Source organism: Scyliorhinus canicula, chromosome 7, assembly GCF_902713615.1.
Source record: "Scyliorhinus canicula chromosome 7, sScyCan1.1, whole genome shotgun sequence".
Lineage (NCBI taxonomy): Eukaryota > Metazoa > Chordata > Chondrichthyes > Carcharhiniformes > Scyliorhinidae > Scyliorhinus > Scyliorhinus canicula.
The window spans coordinates 198,687,463-198,713,076 of record NC_052152.1 but is presented as its reverse complement, the minus strand read 5'-3'; the positions used below and the strand labels follow the sequence as shown (position 1 = coordinate 198,713,076).

At 50.5% G+C, this 25,614-nt stretch overlaps 1 protein-coding gene across 1 annotated transcript in view; it reads left to right on the top strand.

Annotated features, from left to right (window-relative positions):
- LOC119969691 (glutathione synthetase-like) overlaps positions 1-22,831 on the top strand; it is a 102,858-nt gene extending 80,027 nt beyond the window's left edge. The window contains exons 12-13 of the mRNA XM_038803681.1: positions 7,558-7,747; positions 22,319-22,831. Of these exons, the coding sequence (XP_038659609.1) occupies positions 7,558-7,747; positions 22,319-22,442 (314 nt within the window). The 3' untranslated portion in view covers positions 22,443-22,831. The remainder of the gene's footprint in view (positions 1-7,557; positions 7,748-22,318) is intronic.
- Positions 22,832-25,614: the final 2,783 nt, after the last annotated feature.

Sequence of the window (25,614 nt, the reverse complement as noted above, 5' to 3'; positions counted from 1 at the left end):
ATGGAGTCCCCCATTGGGCCCTTCTTATTTTTTTAGAAAAGATTTTATTGAGGCATTTATGATTTTAACAATTTTCAACATCAAGTGTCAACAATAACAGAACAATATAACCAACAACCCCCCCCCCCCCCACCCCGAGCACAAACCCCAGTCAACATGGCTGACACAAACATTGCCACCTTCCCCAGCCTCCCCTCCATTGGTTCTCCTGTCCTTACTCGTCTCTCTCATGCCTCTCCTTCCCCCCCCCCCCCCCCCTCCTGCTGACAGCTTAATTATCAAAGAAGTCAATGAGCGGCTGCCACCCTCGAGCAAACACTTGCAACGAACCCCTCAAGGCAAATTTAATTTTCTCAAGTCTGCGAAACTCCATCATGTCGCTAACACCCTCCCCCCACGACTTCAGGGGTTCCGAGTCTCTCCATCCTAATAAGATCCGTCTCTAAGTCACCAAGGAGGCAAAGGCCAGGACATCAGCCGCTCTCACCCTCTGGGCTCCCTGGTCTTCCGACACACCGAAGATCGCCACCTCTGGACCCGGCACCACCCTCACTTTTAAGACCTGCGACATGACGTCAGCAAACCTCTGCCAGAAACCCCTCAGCCTCCGACACGCCCAAAACATATGGGCATGGTTCACAGGACCCCCTGCACAGCACCCACACCTATCCTCCACCTCCTCAAAGAACCTGCTCATCCGGGCCACAGTCATGTGCACCTTGTGGACCAGTTTAAACTGCATCAGGCTGAGCCGGGTGCACAACGAGGATGCATTAACTCTCCTGAGAGCGTCCTCCCATAGCCCGGCTTCCAACTCCCCACCCAGCTCTTCTTCCCACTTTCTCTTCACCTCCCCTATCGGGGCTCCCTCCCAATCCATCAGCTCCTTATAGATCTCTGAGACCTTCCCCTCTCCTACTGCTGTTCTCGACACCACCTTACCCTGTAGCCCCTGGGGTGGTAGGCAAGGGAATGTCGAAACCTGCCTCCGCACAAAAAATGCCTCACCTGCAGACACCGGAACCCATTCCCCCCTGGCAACTCAAACACATATTGGCGTCCACACCGACGCCCCCTCTAGGTGCTGCCTCCACTGTCCTCATACCCTCAGGGCTGCCATCACTCTTGGGTTTGTGGAGACCTGGCGGGAACGGCAGAGGTGCCGTTAATGCCCCCAAACCCGTGTCCATACATGATGCCACCTCCACCCGCTCCCATACCGATCCCTCCCCAACTATCCACTTCCTGGCCATCGCAATATTCGTCTCCCAGTTGTAATTAATGAAATTCGGGAGAGCCAGCACCTCCCCCCCCCCCATTCCTGCAGCACCTTCTTCACTCGCTTTTTCCCCACACTCATTTACTGCCCCTCTCGCCCCTCTCAACAGCTCCACCACCTTACCCACGGATAACAACTCAAATTCCATTTTCAGCCTCTGGCGTTCCTTTAACAGCTCTTCCTCCCGGGGCCTCTGCATATCTCCTGTCCACCTGCAGGATTTCCTCCAATAGCCTTTCTATCTCCACCCGCTCCGCCTTCTCCCCGTGTGCCTGAATCAAAATAAACTCCCCCCTGATCACTGCCTTCAGTGCCTCCCAAACCGTACCTGCCGAAATCTCCCCTGTATCATTAATCTCAACATAACCCTCGGATGGCCTTCCTCACTTGCTCACACATCTCTTCCTCCGCTAATGATCCCACATCCAGCCCCCACCTTGCTCACTCGTAAATCCACCCAATGCGGGGCATGGTCCGACACCATTATTGCTGAATACTCGACATCGACCACCCCTGCCAACAACGTCTTATCCGCTACGAAGAAATCTGTTCGTGTGTACACCTTGTGCACATGGGAGTAAAACAAAAATTATTTTGCCCTCGGCCTCCCAAACCTTCTTGGATCCACCCCCACCCCCTCATGAATCACCGAAGTTACTTAGCCGACACCCTCCCTGATCTCGGGCTCGACCGGTCCAGTCTCGCATCCAGGACCGTATTAAAGGTTCCCCCCCCATAAGCAGCCGATGAGAGTCTAGGTCCGGAAACTTCCCCAGCACTGGCCTCATAAATTCCACATTGTCGCAGTTCGGGGCGTAAATGTTTATTAACACCACCGGCATCCCCTCCAATTTCCCGCTTACCATAACGTACCTTCCCCCAGAGTCCGCCATTATATTTTCCACCTCAAACGCCATCTGCTTGTTAACCAAAGTCACCAACCCCTTTGTTTTAAAGTCCAATCCCCAATGAAATACTTGCCCAACCCATCCCATCCTCAGCTTAATCTGGTCATCCACCTTAAGGCGAGTCTCTTGTATCATGGCCACATCCGCCTTCAATGGCTTTAAGTGTGCGAGCACACGGGCCCTCTTCACTGGCCCATTCAATCCTCGCATGTTCCACATGAGCAGCCTGGTCGGGGGGCACCTTGCCCCTTTCCCTGCCAATCTTGGGCCAGCCGCCGACCCGTGTCCTGCATCTTCCACACACTTTAAAAGCCCTTCGCCCTTCTCCTGTCAGCAGTACATCCTCCCCACCCCCAAATCCCCCCGCAACAAACCCCATCCCCATTCCCCCACCGACCTTCCACTCACCCCCCATTGCGCTTCAGTGAACTAGCCCGCCCAGCTAGTCTGGCAACCCCTACCCATGGTGCCTAGCACCCTATCCCCCCCCCCGATTCCCCTCCCCACAGACCCGTCGGGTACAGTAGCCCAAATTCATCCCTTCTTGTAGAGGGCTGCCTTGACCTTGTTGAAGCTCGCTCTCCTCTTGGCCAACTCTGCACCCAGGTCCGGGTACACTGGGATTTCACTGCACTCCCAGGTGCAGCATCTCGTCTGCCTGGCCCACCTCATAATCTGCTCCTTGTCCAGGAACCGGTGCAAGCGCACCACCATCGCCCTCGGCGGTTCGTTCCCCTGGGGCTTCCTCATCAGTGCCCTGTACCCTCGATCCACCTCCAAACGCATCCTCGCCAAGCAGCTTCTCCAGCATCCTCCCCACATACACACCAGCATTGGCTCCTTCACTCCCCTCCGGCAGGCCCATGATCCTTATGTTCTGCCTGCGTGACCAGTTCTCTAGGTCTTCAATCTACACCTGGAGCCGCCTCTGCTGATTGCGCATCAGCCCCATCTCCATAGGACCATAATACACAGGAGAAGAATTAGGCCACTCGGCCCATTGAGTCTGCTCCGCCATTCAATCATGGCTGATATTTTCTTAGCCCCATTGTCCTGCCTTCACCCCATAACCTCTGATCCTCTTATTAATCAAGAACCTATCTATCTCTGTCTTAAAGACACTTAGTGAATTGACCTCCACAGCCTTCTGCGGCAAAGTGTTCCACAGATTCACCACCCTCTGGCTGAAGAAATTCCTCCTCATCTCCGTTTTAAAGGATCGTCCCTTTAGTCTGAGATGGTGTCCTCTGCTTCTAGTTTATCCTACAAGTGGAAACATCCTCTCCGCATCCACTCTATCCAGGCCTCGCAGTATCCTGTAAGTTTCAACAAGATACCCCCTCACTCTTCTAAACTCCAACGAGTCCAAACTCCTCAACCGTTCCTCATACGACAAGTTTTTCATTTCAGGGATTATTCTTGTGAACCCCCCTCTGGAGCCTTTCTCGGCTGCCATTGAGGCAAACTGCTCCTGGTGTTCCCCCACCACCTCCTCCATCTTCTGGATCGCCTGACCCTGGGCCGCCAGCTTCGTTTCCACGTGGTCGACCACCGCCCTGATCGAATCCACTGCCCGGGACAGGTCCTCCAAACTCTCCTTTCATTGCTGGGTGAACGTCTCGTTCATGAAGCTCACCATCTGGTCCGTTGACCACGGAGCCTGCGGGGCCTCTACCTGCCCCTCCGCCATCTCCACGTGCGTCCCAGCTCCAACCGATTGATTCCCTCTTTTTCGACCACTTCTGGCCCTCAGCTCCATACACCGGAGGGTCAATCCCATCCACTCACTCTCCTGTACCTTTTTCCCCGCCTCACATCCACCAGGGAAAAGGTCTGAAAAAAACGCCACGAGTGGGAGCCAACAAATGTGTGACCACTCACCCCATGGTCGCCACCAGAAGTCCCCCAATGGGCCCCTCAAATGTCTGAAACCCTTTTCAATCGTCCCACGTTCAGAATTTGTACTAAGCAATGTTCCATATCTAAGATGACCCCTCCCGACACTCACTTTAACCGTCCATGCTGCACAATCCAAGGTTTCAATTCATCTGGTTAGTGCACAGCAAATGCTGATTGCTTGTTAGAGAAATAAGCTGAAGGTCACTTATGATCTCCATGTTGCCGAGTCACTACGGCAGTGCAGTAATTTCCATTATTATGGCACTCTATGTGGAATGGACGAGTCACATGCGGCAGCCCTAATGATGGTGCTATTGCTAGGAGTTGTTTACTGTCTGTGTGGAGTTTGTACGTTCTCCCTGTGCTCCAGTTTCCTCCCACAAGTCCCGAAAGACGTGCTTGTTGGGTGAATTGGACATTCTGAATTCTCCCTCCGTGTACCCGAACAGACGCCGGAATGTGGCGACTCGGGGATTTTCACAGTAACTTCATTGCAGTGTTAATGTCAGCCTACTTGCGACAATAAAGATTATTATTAAAGGCTGTTTCTCAGATTATTCCTTCTTCCTTTAAATCTTCTATTATATTCATCCGACCCTTTCCTCAGGCTGCAGCTTTAATTGGATTTTGCTGCTTAGTCTGGAGCAATGGTTTATCGGCCGCATTTTAGATACCCACAGTCTCTTTAACGTTGAGTCAAATGTTCAGAAATAAAACACACATTACCCCAACGTTCCCTTTTGTTCCCAATTTATTTAGATACCATCCGCTGACCCTACTAAAGTCCACGGCAGGATATAATGTCGAGTGTCGCAAAGTGATTTCTCGGATCTCTTCCCCACACCAGGGTGCTGTCTATTGGGTCAATTACTGGCCCCAGGAGGTGGAGGGTTTCTATTCCTAAAGTGGCTCCCTCTTCTGTGTTTGCACACACCCAAATGCGAACAGGAACTTCCATGTCCCCTAATTCAAGAGTGACCCGCACACTTTGTTTAGCTTCTACTCTCCTTCCTCCTGCTCCCTGAATATTTATTGATTGCTCAATTATTAAAAATCTTCACTAGTAAGGCTTATGGATGCCCTCGTGTCTACCAACAATCTGTAATTCTGGCCCCCGTGCACTGCAGACATAAACATCCCAGAGTCCCCGATGTCCTCCTAGGCCTATTTGGTTTATAACATCTCTATGGTCGTCGCCAACTCACCACCTGTGACTGGATTAGATTATTTCCCTTTGCTTTTGGGTCCCTGGTCCTTCCTTTTCTCCAACTCACCGCCTTTGAATGGCCCAACTTGTTCCAATTCTCACAGTACTTCTTGGCCTTATTTCCACTTTCCCCCCAAACTCTGAAAGGGATTTGCCTCATTTTTTTTGTCTAATTCCTATTATTAATGCCCAATTGGACTTTGAGTTTCCTGGAAGTTCCCGAACCGCCCTTTCTAATTTGCACACATTATCATCGTTGTCACTTTCATTACCTGTCAAATAGATGCCACCTTTAATTTCATCCCTGTTCATCTCATCTCAAATTGCTCTGTCCACTTTCGCCTTTATCGTGTGGGGGCAGCACGGTAGCACAGTGGTTAGCACGGTTGCTTCACAGCTCCAGGGTTCGATTCCGGGCTTGAGTCACTGTCTGTGCGGAGTCTGCACGTTCTCCACGTGTCTGCGTGGGTTTCCTCTGGGTGCTCCGGTTTCCTCCCACAGTCCAGAAATGTGCAGGTTAGGTGGATTGGCCATGGAAAATTGCACCTTAGTGTCCAAAAAGGTTAAGTGGGGTTACTGGGTTACGGGGATAGGGTGGAGGTGTGGGCTTGAGTAGGGTGCTCTTTCCAAGGGCCGGTGCAGTCTCAATGGCCTCCTTCTGCACTGTAAACTCTATGATTCTATGATACCAGGGAGTGACAAATGAATGGGGTTAAAGCATGGGCTTCCCTTAGCTCGCCTAATTTGTTCCAAAACTCTAGATCTTTGCTATTTCCTTTTCGGATGGGAGTTCATTCAGTAACATTTGTCTTTCGGCAGTGATGAAGGGAAGACCCAAGGTGTTGGTACGGCCCCCCCTCTGTCATCTGCCCCCCTAGTGTGGTCACCATCTGATTTGGTGCAGAAGCGGAAGGTGCCACTGGCTTTTTGCAGGCCTTACAGAGGCAAATTTGCCCCTTGTTCCCAGCTCTCCCATTCGCTACAGTCATTTGTGGTCTCAACATCCAAATCCCAGTCATTTCTTGGCTCCCGAGTCGTCTCCACTGCCACATGGTCAGAGGTACTGGGGTTCAGCTATCGTTCCACAAATTTAGTCTGTTGCAAATAAAAGCTCAAAGTTACAACAATGCCTTTTCCTGTCTTATCTCTGTCCTGAGCCTCCCACCACACAGGGGAGGACGGTAGGAATCCATCTTTTTTTTTTGCATTTGCTCAATTAGTTTGTGATGTTTTTGGGCCGTGTGGAGGGACATAGTCCCTACACCTCCCCCACTCTGTAGTGAACTCGAGTTCTGCCTTTGCGGCACACACCTAATCGCCACCTAATGCCATGGCTTAGGGTTTCCCTGACCGCTCTCGGGGTGTCTCCCTACAACGGCACCGCCTGGTCCCTTCTTGGCTCGGATCCGCCCTTTTACCCGGCTGTTGATCTATACGCAGTACTCCGTCTGGAGTATAATCAAAGATAATACTCACCAAACCGCAGTCTTGCCTTCACAACTGACCTGAACAGATCCCATCCTTGTCACTATTTGTTAGGGGAACTACCAGCTATCCAGTCACATCAGTTTTGTTCCTCAACTCAAGAGAGCAGTATTCAAGCATGCATGGGAGCCATAGCCACAAGATGGCGCACGGACTCCACTAGCAATACATTAACATCAAGTCTTATACCTTTGCATTATCTGTTATTCGCATATACCAATCAAAGATGGGCATTAAGTGTACTATTATCTTTAACATATTACAATTAGTTTCTCTACTTTTGACACTCCATATACATGATTATATTTAACCAATTACAGCATCTATACGCTTGCCTAATTACAATATTCAATCACTAAGAAGGCTACATAATCATACAATCAGCAAACACACATCTGTGGTCCTTGACTGTTATCTGTACCTCCTCGTAGATTATCAAAGTTCCCATTCTCTTGTCCTTTATCATCTTGTTTGTGCAGCCCATCTGCAGCTGTGAGAAATCACAGAATCTTCCCAACAGTTTCCCAGGGGATCTCTGCTGCATTCAATGATTTTAACCCCTTCAGTATCAGAGATGGACTGCACTCAGTCTACCTCTTCATCCATGCCTCCACCCTGAATTCTTCCACATTCATTTCTCACCAAAATCGGTGAAACCTCCTGGGGTTTTACTACATGTTGCTCTTTTCCCACAATTAAACCATTCGTTGACGGAGGCTGTGTCTTTTTCTTGCCAAAATTCCTGCGTGTTTATTCCTTGCTGATTGCCTTTCTGTCAGGAAACAATATTTTCGGAGAAGAGCTCAAGCAGCTTCTTGGAAACATTAAGGATGGACCAAAGCGATCAGCCTATATCCTGATGGACAAGATCAAACCGCAGACAGTGAAGAATTACCTACTGCGCCCAGGATCAGCATTTAAATTGTCAGAGTGCGTGGTTGAGTTGGGAGTGTTTGGAGTCTACATCAGGTGAGTAGAGGTCTTGATCTTCTAATCACTGTCTCACCTTTTATCGTGTTTCCCCCACGCATCGCCCTGAAGCTGCTAACTTTGTTCATTGTACTGCCATCTCTGAGTTCCAGCTCTTTTCACAAGACTGGAGTCCCAGGTCTGCTCTGCAGGAAAACATTGAGCCTTGTATTGCTGAAAGCAGCAGCCATTCAGATAAGTCTGATCCAGTGGGTCAGGGTGGGATTTGAAGACCAGCAGGGAGATCTCCCAATGTCGTAACCAAAATTACGATGGGTCATTCAATACACTGCTGATAGAGCTTTGATAGAGTTTTTCGAGGAGGTCACAAAAGCTGATTGATGCAGGTAGGGCAGCAGATGTTGTCTATATGGACTCCAGTAAGGCCATTGACAAGGTCCCTCATGGTAGACCGGTACAAAAGGTGAAGTCGCACGGGATCGGGGTGAGCTGGCAAGCTGGATACAGAACTGGCGAGGATATAGAAGGCAGAGAGTAGCAATGGAAGGGTGCTTTTCTGATTGGAGGGCTGTGACGAGTGGTGTTCCGTGGGGATCAGTGCTGGGACCTTTGCTGTTCGTAGTCTATATAAATGATTTGGAGGAAAATGTAACTGGCCTGATTGATAAGTTTGCAGACGACACAAAGGTTGGTGGAATTGCGGATAGTGATGAGGACTGTCAGAGGATACAGGATTTAGATAGTTTGGAGACTTGGGCGGAGAGATGGCAGATGGAGTTTAATCTGGACAAATGTGAGGTGATGCATTTTGGAAGGTCTAATGCAGGTAGGGAATATACAGTGAATGGTAGAACCCTCAAGAGTATTGACAGTCAGAGAGATCTTGGTGTACAGGTCCACAGATCACTGAAAGGGGCAACACAGGTGAAGAAGGTAGTCAAAAAGGCATACGGCATGCTTGCCTTCATTGGCTGGGGCATTGAGTATAAAAATTGGCAAGTCATGTTGCAGTTGTATAGAACTTTGGTTAGGCCAGACTTGGAGTATAGTGTTCAATTCTGGTCGCCACACTACCAGAAGAATGTGGAGGCTTTAGAGAGGGTGCAGAAGAGATTTACCAGGATGTTGCCTGGTATGGAAGGCATTAGCTATGAGGAGAGGTTGATAAAACTCGCTGGAACGACGGAGGTTGAGGGGCGACCTGATAGAGGTCTACAAAATTATGAGGGGCATAGACAGAGTGGATAGTCAGAGGCTTTTTCCCAGGGTAGAGGAGTCAATTACTAGGGGGGCATAGGTTTAAGGTGCGAGGGGCAAGGGTTAGAGGAGATGTACAAGGCAAGTTTTTTACACAGAGGGTAGTGGATGCCTGGAACACGCCTCCGGAGGAGGTGGTGGAAGCAGGGACGTTTAAGGGGCATCTTGACAAATACATGAATAGGATGGGAATAGAGGGATATGGACCCCGGAAGTGCAGAAGATTTTAGTTCAGATGGGCAGCATGGTCGGCACAGGCTTGGAGGGCAGATGGGCCTGTTCCTGTGCTGTACTTTTCTTTGTTCTTTGTTGTGGGATCTTGCTGTGTGAAATTTGCTCATTTGATTTGATTTGATTTGATTTATTACCACATGTACCGAAGTACCGTGAAAAGTATATTTCTGCAGCCAAGGGAACGTACACAGTACACACATAGTAGACACAAGAATAATCAACAGAGAATATTGACAAATGGTACATCGACAAAACAGTGATTGGTTACAATGCGGAACAAGGAGCCAAACAAAGCAAAGAAAGCAAATATATAAGCAAGAGCACCATAGGGCGTCGTTCTTACAGGGGTAAAGATCAGTCCGAGGGGGAGTCGTTGAGGAGTCTTGCAGCTGTGGGGAAGAAGCTGTTCCTATGTCTGGATGTGCGAGTCTTCAGACTTCTGTATCTTCTCCCTGATGGAAGGGTCTGGAAGAAGGCAAAGCCTGGGTGGGAGGGATCTCTGATAATGCTGTCTGCCTTCCTGAGGCAGCGGGAGGTGTAGACAGAATCAATGTGGGGGTGGCAAGCCCGTGTGATGCGTTGGACTGAGTTCACCACAGTCTGCAGTTTCATGCGATCTTGGACTGAGCGCAGTTGCCATACCAGGCTGTGACGCAGCCGGATAGGATGCTCTCTATCGCACATCTGTAGAAGTTTGTGAGAATCGATGCAGACATGCCAAATTTCTTCAGCTTCCACAGGAAGTAGAGGCATTTTTGGGCTTTCTTGACTGTTGCATCAACGTGAGTGGACCAGGACAGACTGTTGGTGATGGTGACCCCCAGGAACTTATAAGCTATTGACCATCTCCACTTCAGTATGTCAGTGACATCATGCAAAAGTGGTTTCTCCATTTCCATATTTCCAGCAAATTTGTGATGGAAGGATTTCTGAAAGGCACAAAATCCAGAGGAATTTCCCCTTCCCCCAAAATGTCCGCATTTTGAATGGGCAGTATTTTTCTGTGAAATGACGGAGTAGGTTATTGCCTGTTCTCCACGCACAGCTAGAAAGGTGGACAGCAGCAGTGGAAGTTTTGACTGTCACCTTAACCCCAACAGTGTAGGCACCAATTCCAGTGCCCAGGTGGGATTGTATGAAACTTGGTGCGTGTTTTATTAACAAAATTATAGTAAGTGGATGACCCTCTTTTCGGAGGCTCTGTGTCAGCATCTTGTTTATGTTCATAATGGGTGAACATTGAGAATGACTTGGAAACGGATCCATGTACTAGCAGAAGAAGAATTAAGATGAGGCTGATTCTGATGAGAATAATGGTAGACTCTGGAAACATTGTTCAGGAGACACAAAGATAGTTGTTTTTCACTGTTTTTAATCGGAGTATGGCTCAATGGTGTGATAGGCTGGGTCCCTTGCAACAGTGGGCCTCAAGCACTTGTACAAAGACTTGAATGTGATGAGTTCTGTTAGGGACCATGTAATAATTCCACAAGGCATGGAGCGAAGGGCCAAATTGGTTTATTTTATTTATCGGTACTTTTGAGAACTACATTGAAAGGTCCCACTAACAAGCCCCGGCTGCGTGTGCCTCTGCCTACTCATCATGGGATTCCGTATTCTACAAAGCCCACTGGGGCATCAATCAGCAATCCACCATGGTCCTCGAGAGGGTTATCAAGTCCCACCTCAAGTCCTAATGATCCCCCTCACTCCCACAGCGATGAGGCCACATTCATCGTTTGGCACAAGGCCTCATGGCGGTGGCAGCTGGATCGGGGGGTGTGATGCGGACTGGAGATCGTCACTTCGCTGTTGAGTGCCGGAGGCTCGTCTTCAGTGCTGACCTCCGGCGGAGGATCAATCTCCTCAGTTTCCATTTCGGACTCCTGAATCTTCATCGTCCGGGGGGGGGGGGGGGGGGGGGGGGTAGAGACTCTCAGATCCCCATAGGCTGGGTCCCCTTGCCAGAATTAGTCACAACGGCCATCAAGGACACTGTCTCTGCTCAAATTATTTCCATGCTTCTCGGGTGGTCCAGGTGTTTTTTCACGGCCTTCCCTTGGACTTTGACTTTGTAAGAAACTGAACCAGCACGTCTCCTGGGGACATCATCGCCTGTTCTGAAGGTCCTTTTGGGCCGTCTGGTGTCATAGTTCTTTTATTAGATCAATCAGCGATCCTCGGTGGTCCTCGTGAGAGTAATCACGGACTCCAGGATTGAAAATCACACGCAGATCATGGGGCTTGTAGCCGGTAGGTTCACGTGAATGCCATTTATACCCACTGGTTGGTGTGTGAATGAGGATTCATACTATCTGCAGACCTTGATATCCTGTGATGTTGACGGCCGTTACGCACAACTGTCTGGATCTTACGGCTCCCTCATCGGGTGTGTTTTTGGTGATGTTGCGGGGGTGAGGAAGGCACAAAGTAAGTCAGGTGCCCAGCCCTGACCTGTTCCCCATAATACAGGTGGTGTGTAAGTCACCCACGTGGACGCCTGCCCACCCACCCTTGGGCCTATTGATTGAGGCCTTTAACTAACCAATTAATTGGCAAATAGGGCCTCAGTCCAGATGCTGGAGGGCCAGAGTGTAAAAGGTTTTTGTTCATAGGCTTCTTTGAAATTCTATGAAGGAATGGTGGGGGGAGGGGCGGTCAGATCAATTAGGGGTGGACATCGGGGGACATCCCCCTTTTGTTGCTGTCACCTGCCCTCCAAAACCCACCCACTCTACCATCCGCACCCTCTCCAAAGGCTCTTTCATCCCTCTCCACCCTAAAAAGCCTGAGACTTCCCGGTCTCCACATTCAATTGCTATTTGTTCACTCCCAGCAATGAATGAATTTTGGTGCTGCCAGGAGTGCAAGGGCTCTCGAGGGATGAAGGTCCAACAGTGAAAGTGTTATTCTGTCGTCAATGTGTAATTGCTGCAGGGCAGGCTTATCTGTCCGAGGGATAAGCTGTCCTTTCTTTCTCATATCCATCGGGTCTTCTCCCGGATTGATTTTATTCTGGTGGCTAGGTCCCTTCTTCCTGGGGTGAAGGAGACAGTGTACTTGGTGATCATTATGTCGGCTCATGTTCAGCATTTTGTGGACCTGATGTTGGAACTTTGCCCCTCTCAGCGACCGTCTTGGAGATTTCATAGAATGTACAGTGCAGAAGGAGACCATTCGGCCCATCAAGTCTGCACCAGCCCTTAACCCCACACCTCCACCCTATCCCCGTAACCCAGCAACCCCACCTATCCTTTATGGACGCTAAGGGCAATTTAGCATGGCCAATCCATCTAACCTGCACATCTTTGGACTGTAAGAGGAAACCGGAGCACCCTGCGGAAATGGGGAGACAAGGGGAGAAAGTGCAAACTCCACACAGACAGTGACCCAACCCGGGAATCGAACCTGGGACCCTGGAGCTGTGAAGCAACCCTGCTAAGCACTGTGCTACCTTGCCGCCCATGGCATTGCTGATGGAGAAGGGATTCTGTGAATGTATCCTCCGCCCCAGGGAAGGTCTATGAAGCATTTGAGGCCTTTTACCGAGAGCTATATAAGTCAGAGCAGCCAGGGGAGAGTTTATCAATGATGCAGTTTTTGGACGGGCTGTCCTTCTCGGTGGTGGAGTTGGAGGTGTTTACAGGATCGGAGGATGTTATGAAGTATATTGGGTTGATACAGTCGGGTTCACATGAGTTCCCTATCGAATTGTATAAAAGGTTTGCAGGTCAGTTGACAATAATAATAATCTTTATTAGTGTCACAATTAGGTTTACATTACCACTCCAATTAAGTTACTGTGAAAATTCCCCAGACGCCACATTCCAGCTCCTGTTCGGGTACACTGAGGGAGAATTCAGAATGTCCAATTCACCCAACAAGCACGTCTTTCGGGGCTTGTGGAAGGAAACTGGAGCACCCGGAGGAAACCCACGCAGACACGGGGAGAACGTGCGGACTCCGCACAGACAGTGACCCAAGCTGGGAATCGAACTTGGGTCCATGGCGCTATGAAGCAACAGTGCTAATCACTGTGCTACTGTGCTGCCAATATCCCACTTTTGCTGGATATTGTGAAGACTGGAAGGCTTTAGGGATATTGGATTCTAAGTGTTGGGGCAATTTAAGGGTTAAACGTTTGGGGTTAGAGTGTGTTTGACTGCAGTGGTCATGTTATTTTAAAAGGATTATGTTTTGCAGGGCATGGGTGTTTTAGCAGCCATGAGATGAAATTGACAAAGGAATGTGTTTTTCGGTCAAGGTTAATTGACTGTGTTTGACTGGAAAGTTCCTGCAGTCTGCAGAGATCATTTGCTTTTCAGCTTGAGATGATGAGGTCATTGCTGGATGGAGCCAAGGAAGGCAAAAGAGACATCTTGAAAGCATTAGAGAGGCAGTTGGTGGAGAAACTTTGTTGAATTCTGATCTGCCTGACGAGTCCACAATTTTCCCACAGTAAGATAGATTGAGATCTATATGTTTCTTTTCTTGTTGTTTTATGGGAAATTGAGTAATAGTGTTTGAGGTGTAAATTGTAAGCTGTTCTTTTTGAATGTGAAGATAAAAAGTTTAATATTATAGTTATAATGAAGTTTTATTTCAAAAATAACCAAGCCCTATTTCGTCATGCAATCACTTCTGAAGTGAATCATTCTTTCTGCACAGCTTTAAAATAAACTAAAATATTGGGGTTTTGGTCCAGTATCCTAACCACTGTTGGGGTCTGGTCTGGGATCGTAATAATATGTTCAACAATTCCGTGTCCGGGGAACGTTGACGGCCACATTGGCGCAGGAAACAACTTCCTTGATCCTGAAGAAAAGTAAGGATTCTACGGAGTGTGGGTCGTACTGATCCATTTCATGTGCTCTGCTTTAACTATTGTTACTCATTTTAAAAATATCCGACTGGGAGAGAAAACGGCCTTCACTTGTGGTCCAGACAAAGGTTGCCAGATCAGAGCAGATCTTCTTTCAAAATCTCTCTGCATCGCTTAGCTCTACCCAGCAATGACATCATCTCCCCACGCTAAAAAACATTTGAACTCTCCAAGGACTTCCTCAGTCAAACCACAGTGCATTAGCCCAGACTGAAAAACGCATTCCTCTGTCAATTTCACCTGCTGGATTGGATTGGATTTGTTTATTGTCGTGTGTACCGAGGTAAAGTGAAAAGTATTTTTCTGCGAGCAGCTCAACAGATCATTAAGTACATGGGAAGAAAAGAGAATAAAAGAAAATACATAATAGGGCGACACAAGGTAAACAATGTAACTACATAAGCACCGGCATCAGATGAAGCACACAGGGTGTAGTGTTTTTTTTTAATAAACAATTTTATTGAGCTATTCTTTGGCATTGTAAACAGTTACAGATAACAGAAATATGCAAACATCAATGGAAAACCAATACTTCAGTCAAACCATAATGCACATACCCACTCCTCTCCCATAGACACTACCTGCCTATTTATCCCTCCTACTCTACTCTAATCTCCCCCCTCCCCCCCCACCACCCCTGCTGACGTTTACTCTCCCGCGAAAAAGTCGATGAATGGTTGTCACCTTCAGGCGAACCCTGATACAGATCCCCTCAAGGCGAACTTAATTTTTTCCATACCCAGAAAACTTGACATGTCCGAAAGCCATCGTTCGTTCTTCGGGGGTTTTGAGTCCCTCCATGCCAGCAGTATTCACCGCCGGGCTATCAGGGAAGCAAAGGCCAGAACATCGGCCTCTTTCTCCCCCTGGACTCCCGAGTCTTCCAAAACCCCGAAAATTGCCACCCCAGAACTCATCACCACCCTTGTTTTCAGCACCCGGGACATGACCCCCGCAAATCCCTCCCAGTACCCCCTAAGCTTAGGGCATGCTCAAAATGAACGTGGTTCGCTGGTCCTCCCGCGCATCTAGCGCACTTGTCCTCTCCTACTCTACTCTAATCTCCCCCCTCCCCCCCCCCACCACCCCTGCTGACGTTTACTCTCCCGCGAAAAAGTCGATGAATGGTTGTCACCTTCAGGCGAACCCTGATACAGATCCCCTCAAGGCGAACTTAATTTTTTCCATACCCAGAAAACTTGACATGTCCGAAAGCCATCGTTCGTTCTTTGGGGGTTTTGAGTCCCTCCATGCCAGCAGTATTCGCCGCCGGGCTATCAGGGAAGGAAAGGCCAGAACATCGGCCTCTTTCTCCCCCTGGACTCCCGAGTCTTCCGAAACCCCGAAAATTGCCACCCCTGGACTCATCACCACCCTTGTTTTCAGCACCCGGGACATGACCCCCGCAAATCCCTCCCAGTACCCCCTAAACTTAGGGCATGCTCAAAACAAACGTGGTTCGCTGGTCCTCCCGCGCATCTAGCGCACTTGTCCTCTACCCCAAAGAATTTGCTCATCCGAGCCACCGTCATGTGGGCCCGATGAACGACCTTAAACTGAATCAGGCCGAGCCTGGCACATGTTGCGGTTGAGTTTACCCTACTCAGGGCTTCCGCCCACAGCCCGTCCTCCATCTCCCTGCCAAGCTCCTCCTCCCATTTGAGTTTCAGTTCCACCGTCTGGGACTCTTCCCCCTTCATGAGCACCTTGTAAATATCCGAGACTCTACCCTCTCCTCCTTCTCCTCTAGAGACTATTCTGTCCTGGATCCCTATTGGCGGGAGGCGTGGGAAGGATGGGACCTGTCTGCGTATAAAGTCCCGCATCTGTAAGTACCTAAAGTCATTTCCCCTTACCAGCCCAAATTTCTCCTCCAAATCCCTCAGACTCGCAAAGCTCCCCTCCAGGAACATATCGCCCACCCTCCTCACCCCCTCCAGCCGCCATGTTCGGAACCCTCCATCCATGTTCCCGGGGGCAAATCGATGGTTATCACATATTGGAGCCCAGACAGACGCACCTACCTCCCCTACATGCCTCCTCCACTGGCCCCATATCCGTAGGGCCGCCCCCACTACCGGGCTGGTGGAGTGCCTGGCCGGCGAAAGCGGTAGGGGAGCCGTGACCAGGGCTGCCAAGCTGGAGCCCCTGCACGAAGCCGCCTCCACTCACTCCCAGATAGACCCCGTACCCACCATCCACTTCCTTATCATGGCTATGTTAGCTGTCCAGTAGTAGTTGATCAGATTCGGCAATGCCAGTCCCCCCTCGCTTCGGCTCCTTTCAAGCATCGCCTTCCTCGCCCGCGGGGATTTTCCCGCCCAGACAAAGCTCATGATGATTTTGACAGTCCTTTTGAAGAAGGACAGTGGGATAAAGATTGGGAGGCACTGAAAAATGAACAGGAATCTTGGGAGGATTGTCATCTTTACCGTCTGCACCCTCCCCGCAAGTGATAGCGGGAGTGCATACCATCTCCGAAACTCCCACTTCATTTGTTCCACCACTCTAGTCAAATTAAACTTATGTAACCTGCCCCAGTCTTGTGCCACCTGTATCCCCAAGTATCGGAAACTGTCTCCAACCAGCCTAAATGGCAGCTCCTTCAGCCTATTCTCCTGGACCCTTGCCTGCACCACAAACATCTCACTCTTGGCCATATTTAATTTGTACCCTGAGAACCGGCCGAACTTCCTCAATGTTTCCAGTATATTTTCCGTCCCGGCCAGTGGGTCCGACATGTACAGGAGCAGGTCGTCCGCATAGAGAGAGACCTTGTGCTCCACTCCCCCCCCCCGAGTCATTCCCTTCCACCCCTTTGCAGCTCTCAACGCAATCGCCAACGGCTCTATGGCCAGCGCGAACAGCAACGGGGAGAGTGGGCATCCCTGTCTGGTCCCGCGATGTAGTTTGAAATAATCTGACATTATCCTGTTCGTCCTAACACTAGCTTTTGGGGCCTGATACAATAGTCTGACCCAATTAATCAGTCCTTCCCCGAACCCAAACCGTCCAAGCACCTCCCACAAATAGCCCCACTCTACCCGGTCAAAGGCCTTCTCAGTGTCCATTGCCACCACTACCTCCACCTCCTTGCCCGTCGGGGGCATCATGATCACATTAAGCAATCTTCGCAAGTTAGCTGTCAGCTGCCTGCCTTTCACAAACCCTGTCTGATCGTCCCCAATCACATCCGGTACACAGTCCTCAATTCTAATCGCCAGGACCTTGGCCAGGAGCTTGGCGTCCACATTAATCAGGGAGATTGGCCTCTATGACCCGCAGGATTCCGGGTCCTTGTCCCGCTTTAATATCAGCGAGATGGTGGCCTATGACATCGTCGGAGGTAGGGTCCCTCTGTCCCTCGCCTCATTAAAAACCCTAGTCAGGACCGGTCTCCCACTATCTCCGAGAACGTCTTGTAAAACTCTACCGGGTATCCATCCGGTCCCGGGGCTTTACCCGACTGCATGGCCTTTAGGCCTCCCAGTACCTCCTCCACTCTAATCGGGGCCCCCAGCCCGTCCACAAGTCCCCTGCCCACTTTTGGGAAGGTTAGTCCGTCCAGGAACCTTTTCATCTCCTCCGGCTCTTCCAGGGGTTCTGAAGTGTACAGCTTACTATAGAAGTTCCGAAATACCTTATTCAGTCCTGGCGGGTCCTCCACTCTGCTCCCCGCCCCATCAACCACTCTACTTATTTCCCTGGCTGCCTCCCTCTTCCTGAGTTGCTGCGCTAGCAATCTGCTGGCCTTCTCCCCATGCTCATGCAGCACTCCCCTCGCCTTCCTAAGTTGTTCCACGGCCCTACTCGTGGATAGCACTCCCAGTTCCGCCTGCAATCTCCGTCTCTCCCTAAGTAGGTCCTCCCCCGGGGACCCCGCATGCTCCTCGTCTATCAGCGCCTCCCACAGGGTTGTTGCTGAAACCTCCCCCGTATTGTTCACCTGCAAGTAATTTTGCATACACTTCCGCAGTCTCTCACATATCCCCTCCTCTGACAACAATCCAACGTCTAACCTCCATTGCGGGCGTTGATAATTCTCCCCCCCGACCTGCAGGTCCACCCAATGCGGGGCATGGTCCGAGATAGTGAATGCCGAATATTCCGTATTTTTTACCTCCCTTACAGAGTCCCTGCTCATGATAAAGAAATCGATCCTAGAGTATACTCCGTGGACATGTGAGTAAAACGAATATCCCCTTCCCGTTGGCTGTCTGGCTCTCCATGGGTCCACTGCCCCTATTTGCTCCATGAACGCTTTCAGCTCCCTTGCCATTGCTGGGAGCTTACCCGTTCTGGGACATGACCGGTCTAGACCCGGGTTGAGGACCGTATTGAAGTCTCCCCCCCCCCCCCCCCCCCCCCCCCCCCCGATAATCAACCTACGTGAGTCTAGGTCTGGGATTTCCCCAGCACTCTTTTAATAAAGTCAGCGTCGTCCCAATTCGGAGCATATATGTTCACCAGCACTACTCTCCTCCCCTCCAGCTTGCCCCTTACCATAAGGAATCTGCCCCCGCCGTCTGCGACTACGCTCTCCGCCTCAAATTGGACCCGCTTATTGATCATAATTGCTACCCCCCTGGACTTAGCCTAGTCTGGTCAGACACTTTCAGATATATCTCCTGCAACATAATTACGTCCGCCTTTAGAGCACACAAATGCGCGAACACATGTGCCCTTTTAACTGGCTCATTTAGTCCCCTGACATTCCAGGTGATCAGCCTGGTTGGGCCCCCCCCCCCCCCCCCCCCCCCCCCCCCCCGCCACGCCGGACAGCCATTACCTTTCTTGGGCCCGCCCCGGCCCATGCGCTGCGCCATTCTTGGTTCGCCTCTTGGCCACCTCCACTCCCGCCCTCCTCTCCATTACCTACTTCAGATTCCCCCCCACATCAGCAGAATAACTCCCTCTCCTCCCCCACCCCCCTAGCAACATCCCCCGATAACTCCACCTTGCCATCTACTGGCTGTATTGCAGGGTGTAGTGTTAATGAGGTCAGTCCATAAGAGGGTCATTTAGGAGTCTGGTAACAGCGGGGAAGAAGCTGTTTTTGAGTCTGTTCGTGCGTGCCCTAAGAGTTCTGCATCTCCTGTCCGATGGAAGAAATTGGAAGAGTGAGTAAGCCGGGTGGGAGGGGTCTTTGATTATGCTGCCCGTTTTCCCCAGTCAGCGGGAGGTGTAAATAGAGTCAATGGATGGGAGGCAGGTTCGTGTGATGGACTTGGCTGTGTTCACAACTCTCTGAAGTTTCTTGAGGTCCTGGGCCGAGCAGTTGCTATACCAGGCTGTGATGCAGCCAGATAGGATGCTTTCTATGGTGCTATGGTGCATCTGTAAAAGTTGGTACGGGTTAATGTGGATATGCCGAATTTCCTTAGTTCCCTGAGGAAGTATAGACGCTGTTGTGCTTTCTTGGTGGTAGCGTCAACGTGGGTGGACCAGGACAGATTTTTGGAGATGTGCACCCCGAGGAATTTGAAACTGCTAACCATCTCCACCTCGGCCCCGTTGATGCTGATAGGGGTGTGTACAGTACTTTGTTCCCTGAAGTCAATGACCAACTCTTAGCATGGTAGCATTGTGGATAGCACAATCGCTTCACAGCTCCAGGGTCCCAGGTTCGATTCCGGCTTGGGTCACTGTCTGTGCGGAGTCTGCACATCCTCCCCGTGTGTGCGTGGGTTTCCTCCGGGTGCTCCGGTTTCCTCCCACAGTCCAAAGATGTGCAGGTTAGGTGGATTGGCCATGATAAATTGCCCTTAGTGTCCAAAATTGCCCTTAGTGTTGGGTGGGGTTACTGGGTTATGGGGCTATGGGGATAGGGTGGAGGTGTTGACCTTGGGTAGGGGGTAGGGTGCTCTTTCCAAGAGCCGGTGCAGATTCGATGGGCCGAATGGCCTCCTCCTGCACTGTAAATTCTATGATTCTTTAGTTTTGCTGGCATTGAGGGAGAGATTGTTGTCGCTGCACCACTCCACTAGGTTCTCTATCTCCCTCCTGTATTCTGACTCATCGTTATTCGAGACCCGGCCCACTTTGGTCATATCGCCAGCAAACTTGTAGATGGAGTTGGAACCAATTTTTGCCACGCAGTCGTGTGAGTACAGGGAATAGAGTAGGGGGCTAAGTACTCAGCCTTGCGGGGCCCCGGTATTGAGGACTATTGTGGAGGAGGTATTGTTGTTCATTCTTACTGATTGTGGTCTGTTGGTCAGAAAATCGAGGATCCAGTTGCAGAGTGGGGAACCAAGTCCTAGGTTTTGGAGCTTTAATATAAGTTTGGCTGGGATTATGGTGTTGAAGGCGGAGCTGCAGTCAATAAATAGGAGTCTGATGTAGGAGCCCTGTTGTCGAGATGCTCTAGGGATGAGTGTAGGGCCAGGGAAATGGCATCTGCTGTGGACTGGTTGTGACGGTATGCGAATTGCAATGGATCAAGGCGTTCTGGGAGTATGGAGGTGATGCATTCATGATTAACCTCTCGAAACACTTCATTGCGACTGAAGTCAGGGCCACTGGACGGTAGTTATTGAGGCACATTGCCTGGTTCTTCTTTGGCACCGGTATAATGGAGCTGGTGGGGACCTCAGAGTGGAGTAGTGACAGGTTAAAGATGTCCACGAATACCTCTGCCAGCTGGTCCACGCAGGCTCTGAGTGCACGACCAGGGATCCCGTCAGGGCCCGTCGCCTTCCGAGGGCTCACTTTCAGGAAGGCCGACCTGACTTCGGAAGCTGTAATGGTGGGTATGGGTGAATTATGGGCTGCTGGGGCACTCGACAGCGGATTGTTGGTTACCTGCTCGAACCGAGCATAGAATGCATTGAGTTTATCGGGGAGGGGTGCGCTGCTGCCGGAGATATTGCTCGGCTTCACTTTGAGAGGTAAGTCTGGCGTTAAGTTCATCCAGCTTGTTTTCGATTGCTTGGAGGTTTGCCAGGAGTATGCTGGGGAGAAGGGTCTTGAAACTGCGTTGCTTCAGTCTAACCTGCAGACCACCGTGTTTCCCTCGCTTCCTTGGTTGGCGGCTGCAGCTGGATGATCCTGGGAACCGATGGGAGAAGTCTGACCTTGTGGAAGGTAGGTGGTTGCATCTGGCGGGGTCCAGGGTGCTGGCGGGGACCAGGGCGCTGGTTACGTTTCCAGGGTCGCGTCTGGGAGGGTCCTGGGTGCTGGATGAGGTAGAGGGGTTGCTAGGGGGGCATGTTTGTGATCCGGATGGGTCCCGGTGTTCTGCGGGAAAGTGAACTCCTTGCAGCGCGTTCGGGTCCTCGTGCGGGGTCCTCTGCCATTTTGGGGGTCCTGTGTCGTGGGCAGGGGCTTCCTGAGGCAGGTTGAGCTGAGTCCCGTGGTCTGTTCCCTCTCTGGGTGCTCCTGGGGTCGGGTCTTGAAGTAGGCCCGGTCGGGCCTCCACGTGGATTTTTCTTTCTTCCACCTCCAGGTAGGTCGGGTCGCTGGGCGGGTATCTCGGGGTCGAGTTGGGCCTGGTCTCGTTGTTGGGGGTCAGGTCGGGAGCTCCGGGGACTGGGCCGAGCAATCCAGGGGCTGGCGTCGGTTGCTAGGCCGGGTTGGGAGTTTCGAGATGCGGGTCGGCTCCAAATCGAGGTCGGGGCTTCACTTCTGGTTTGGGCCCGCTCCACTTCCAGGTCACGGAGGTCAGGTCGGGTCGGGCGTCAGAGGATGTTCAAGCCTGCAAGAAAAGATAAAAGAGAGAGGTTAGTAATAATGTTAGTCTTAGAATTAAATAAAGATTCGAACGAGTATAAGTTAAGTAAAAAGTGGATCTGTTGGGGAGAGTTCGCAGAGAGTCACCTCGTTCTGGCGCCATCTTCTGGCAATTCTGCCAAGCACCGAAAAGCTCCCAGGCCCTGCAAGAGAGGATTTTTTAAAAAATGACCACTGCAGGCAAACACACTATAGACATTGGCTTTTATCCCTTAAATTGCCCAATACTTACAATCCAATAGTCCTAAAATCCTCCATTCATCACAGGGGAGATGAGAAGGAAATAGAATGTGTGATGGTGAGACTCTGGGCTGGATTCTTCAGCCCCGCCCACTGCAAGAATGCAATGAGCGAGACACCGACAATGGAAAAGTCCATTGACCTCGGGAGGGATTCTCCGGTCACCGGGCGAATGCGGCTGGAGAATCCGGCCCTCTATTTTGTGTGTTGTTTGATTTGTGTTTGTTATTCTTCGTTAACTCCCTCTTTGTGCTTCTATCTTGTAGGAAGTGTCAGAAGTTGGTCATGAATGAAAGCTCTGGCTACCTGCTTCGCACAAAGAGCACAGAGTCTGCAGGCGGAGGAGTGTCTGTTGGAGTGTCAGTCCTGGACACACCCTATCTTATCTGAACGACAGATTTGCTGAAGTGTATGGCCTAATGTGCAGCAGTAAAATTGCAGGGTTCCAAGTGAAACTTTTTTCTTTTGCCCCCCATCCCCGCATCCTCGTGCTTGAGCGAGGTTAGGTAAGCTGGTGCAGAGAAGGGGGGGATGGTTTGCTCAGACGCAGGGAAGATACATAGATACATAGAAGATAGGAGCAGGAGGAGGCCTTTTGGCCCATCGGGCCTGCTCCGCCATTCATCACGATCATGGCTGATCATCCAACTCAATTAGTTGGATGATCCAACTCAACTAGGGGCTAGTTTAGCACAGTGAGCTGGCTTGCTATGCAGAGCAGTGCCAGAAGCGCAGGTTCAAGTCCCATACTGGCCTCCCCGAACAGGTGCTGGAATGTGGCGACTATGGGCTTTTCACAGTAACTTTATTGAAGCCTACTTGTGACAATAAGCGCTTATTATTATCAATAGACTAGTCCTGTTTTCTCCCCATAGCATTTGATCCCATTCTCCCCAAGTGCTATATGCAGCCGCCTCTTGAATATATTCAAAGTTTTAGCATCAACTACTTCCTGTGGTAATGAATTCCACAGGCTCACCACTCTTTGTGTGAATAAATGTCTCCTTATCTCTGTCCAAAATTATGGAGGGCATTAGCTATGAGGAGCGGTTGAATAAACTTGGTTTGTTCTCACTGGAATGACGGAGGTTGAGGGGTGACCTGATAGAGGTCTACAAAATTATGAGGGGCATCGACAGAGTGGGTAGTCAGAGGCTTTAACCCAGGGTGGAGGGGTCAATTACTAGGGGGCATAGGTTTAAGGTGCGAGGGGCAAGGTTTAGAGGAGATGCCCTTGATTTGCCCACTCGCCCAACCTGTCCAGATCATGCTGTAGGATCTCTGCATCCTCGTCACAGTTCACCCTTCCATCCAACTTGGTGTCATCTGCAAACTTTGAGATGTTACATTTTGTTCCCTCATCCAAATCATTAATATATAATATGAATAGCTGGAGTCTCAGCACCGAACCCTTTGTCACCCCACTGGTTACTGCCTGCCCGTTAATCTGCCTGCCAGTAATCTCCTTTGCATCCTCTCCAAGGCCTTGACATCCTTCCCAAGACAGCTTGCTCAACTTGTCCTTTCACCTTCAAATGTTAAACTCACAAGTCCTTGTGTACGTGCATCCTTTTAAACTGTTTATGAAAATAAAAATTAAACAGTTTTCCCTTCTCTTGACGTCATTGACAGGCTGGAGTTTGGTTCTCGGGCACCAGTAACACTCGATTACTTTACGCAACTCAAGTGACCAGCCTGTTGCATGGCGTAGGAGGCTGCATTAAAACTAAACCTAGGGTGAGTTTTTCCGATCCCGCGCCGGGTCGGAGAATCGCTGGGGGGGGGGGGGGGGGGGGGGGGGGGGGGGGAACCCGCCACGCCGCTCCGACGCCGGGCCTCCAATTCTCCAGCGTCCAGAGAATCGCCGCCAATCGCGCCGGCAGGGTTGCCGCGGCGCCAGTTGGGGGCCGCTGAACGTTGCCGCCCCTGGCGATTCACCGCGATTGACGGGCCGAGTGCCCGCCGAGTTCGGGTGTGAACCTACCCGGCGGAATTTCGGCATTCTGGCTGCAGAGGCCGTCCTGGTGTGGGGGAGGGGGGATTCCGGGGGGAGTGGGGGGGGGGGGGAAACTTATGTTCCTCCGCGCTGGGTCCCTATAGGGCTTTGTCATGTTGCATGGGGGCCGGCACGGAGACAGCCATGACGCGCATGCGCGGGCCCGCAGTCGTACGTGCTGGGGCCCGTATCGGCAGCTGGAACTGTGTGAGCTCCAGCGCCCTGCTGGCCCCCTGTGGGTTGGGGAATACGCCGTTGTAAAACGCTCCGTGTTCACCGCGTTCACGACGCTAAAACGGAGAATACCGCCCCTAATCTCTCACAGTATATTCGTAGACTTTCGAGCAAAGGTCATTTATGTAGAAACTCATGATGTAACTTTTTTTCAGTCTGCCTGTGATACAGCTCAGTTGTTGCTCCCCTGTGCTCGTTGAGGCGAGATTAGCTAATCTAGCACACTACAGCAGTTGAACCCAGGACCTTGTTTATATCACTCAGTTATCCAATGCTTTTACTGATTAAGCTATTAAACAAACCCAGTGGATTTCTTTAGTGTATTCACACGTTCAGAGGATGAATTTTATGTGGCCTTCTCATCTGCATTCACTGTGTAATATTTACCTACATATAAAGCACAGGATTGGGCCAATTGATTCAATTAATTGGCCTGTTTATTCTTCACATGAGCCTCCTCCCAACCCTCTTCACCTCACCATCACCGCTTCACCCACTGCTTCCTCCTCCCCAGTGTTTATCGAGCTTCCTCCGAAATGCATCTCCGCTATTTTCCTCAACTACCCCATGTGGTCATGAGTTCCACATTCTCACCGCTCTTGGTAAAGAGGTTTCTAATTAATTCCTCTTTGGATTCTTGAGTGACTCTTAGACTTACGATTTCCAGTTTTGGTCTACTCCACAAGCAGAAACATTTTCTCCTCGGCCACTTTATCAAACTCCAAGTTCTGTCAGGTCACCCCCCCCCCCCCCCCCCCCCTTAGGCCTTAGGCTTCTCGTTTCTCCCCAGTTTCTAACAGTGAAGCCCAGATTGGTTGATATGAGTGAATGAGTGAAGTCAATATGGTTCCATTGCAGTTTCACAACTGCCCCAATTTATTTCCCATCCGAATACTGCGTTAGTGCCCAGAACGTGTGATCTGAGTGGATTCACCCACTTCCAGGCTTTACCTGCCTTTCCTCCACAGGATGGCAGCAGTGTGATGAGAGGAGAGTTTCTGGCTGCTGAATGCACTCTGGTATCCGGGTGTCTTCCTCTATTACCTTGAGGTGGATGGAGATTGTTGGGGGGGAAGGAAGGAGAGAGTGGCCGGCAACATTACCTATTTTCCTCATCAAAAATCATACATACCCTCCGCTGTTTTTAAATGAAGTGAAGATTGGCAACTTTAGTAATGTTTCTGAGAAGCACGAGGCATGGGTTCAGATAAATTGTTACTATCAGCATTGTGTATCCCCATAGACCCATCCTGGTTACTGCCAAACCTGTTTATCAATCACAGAGCAATGTCACAGTTGCCTCGCAGTGAAAAAGAGAGAAAAGAATGAATT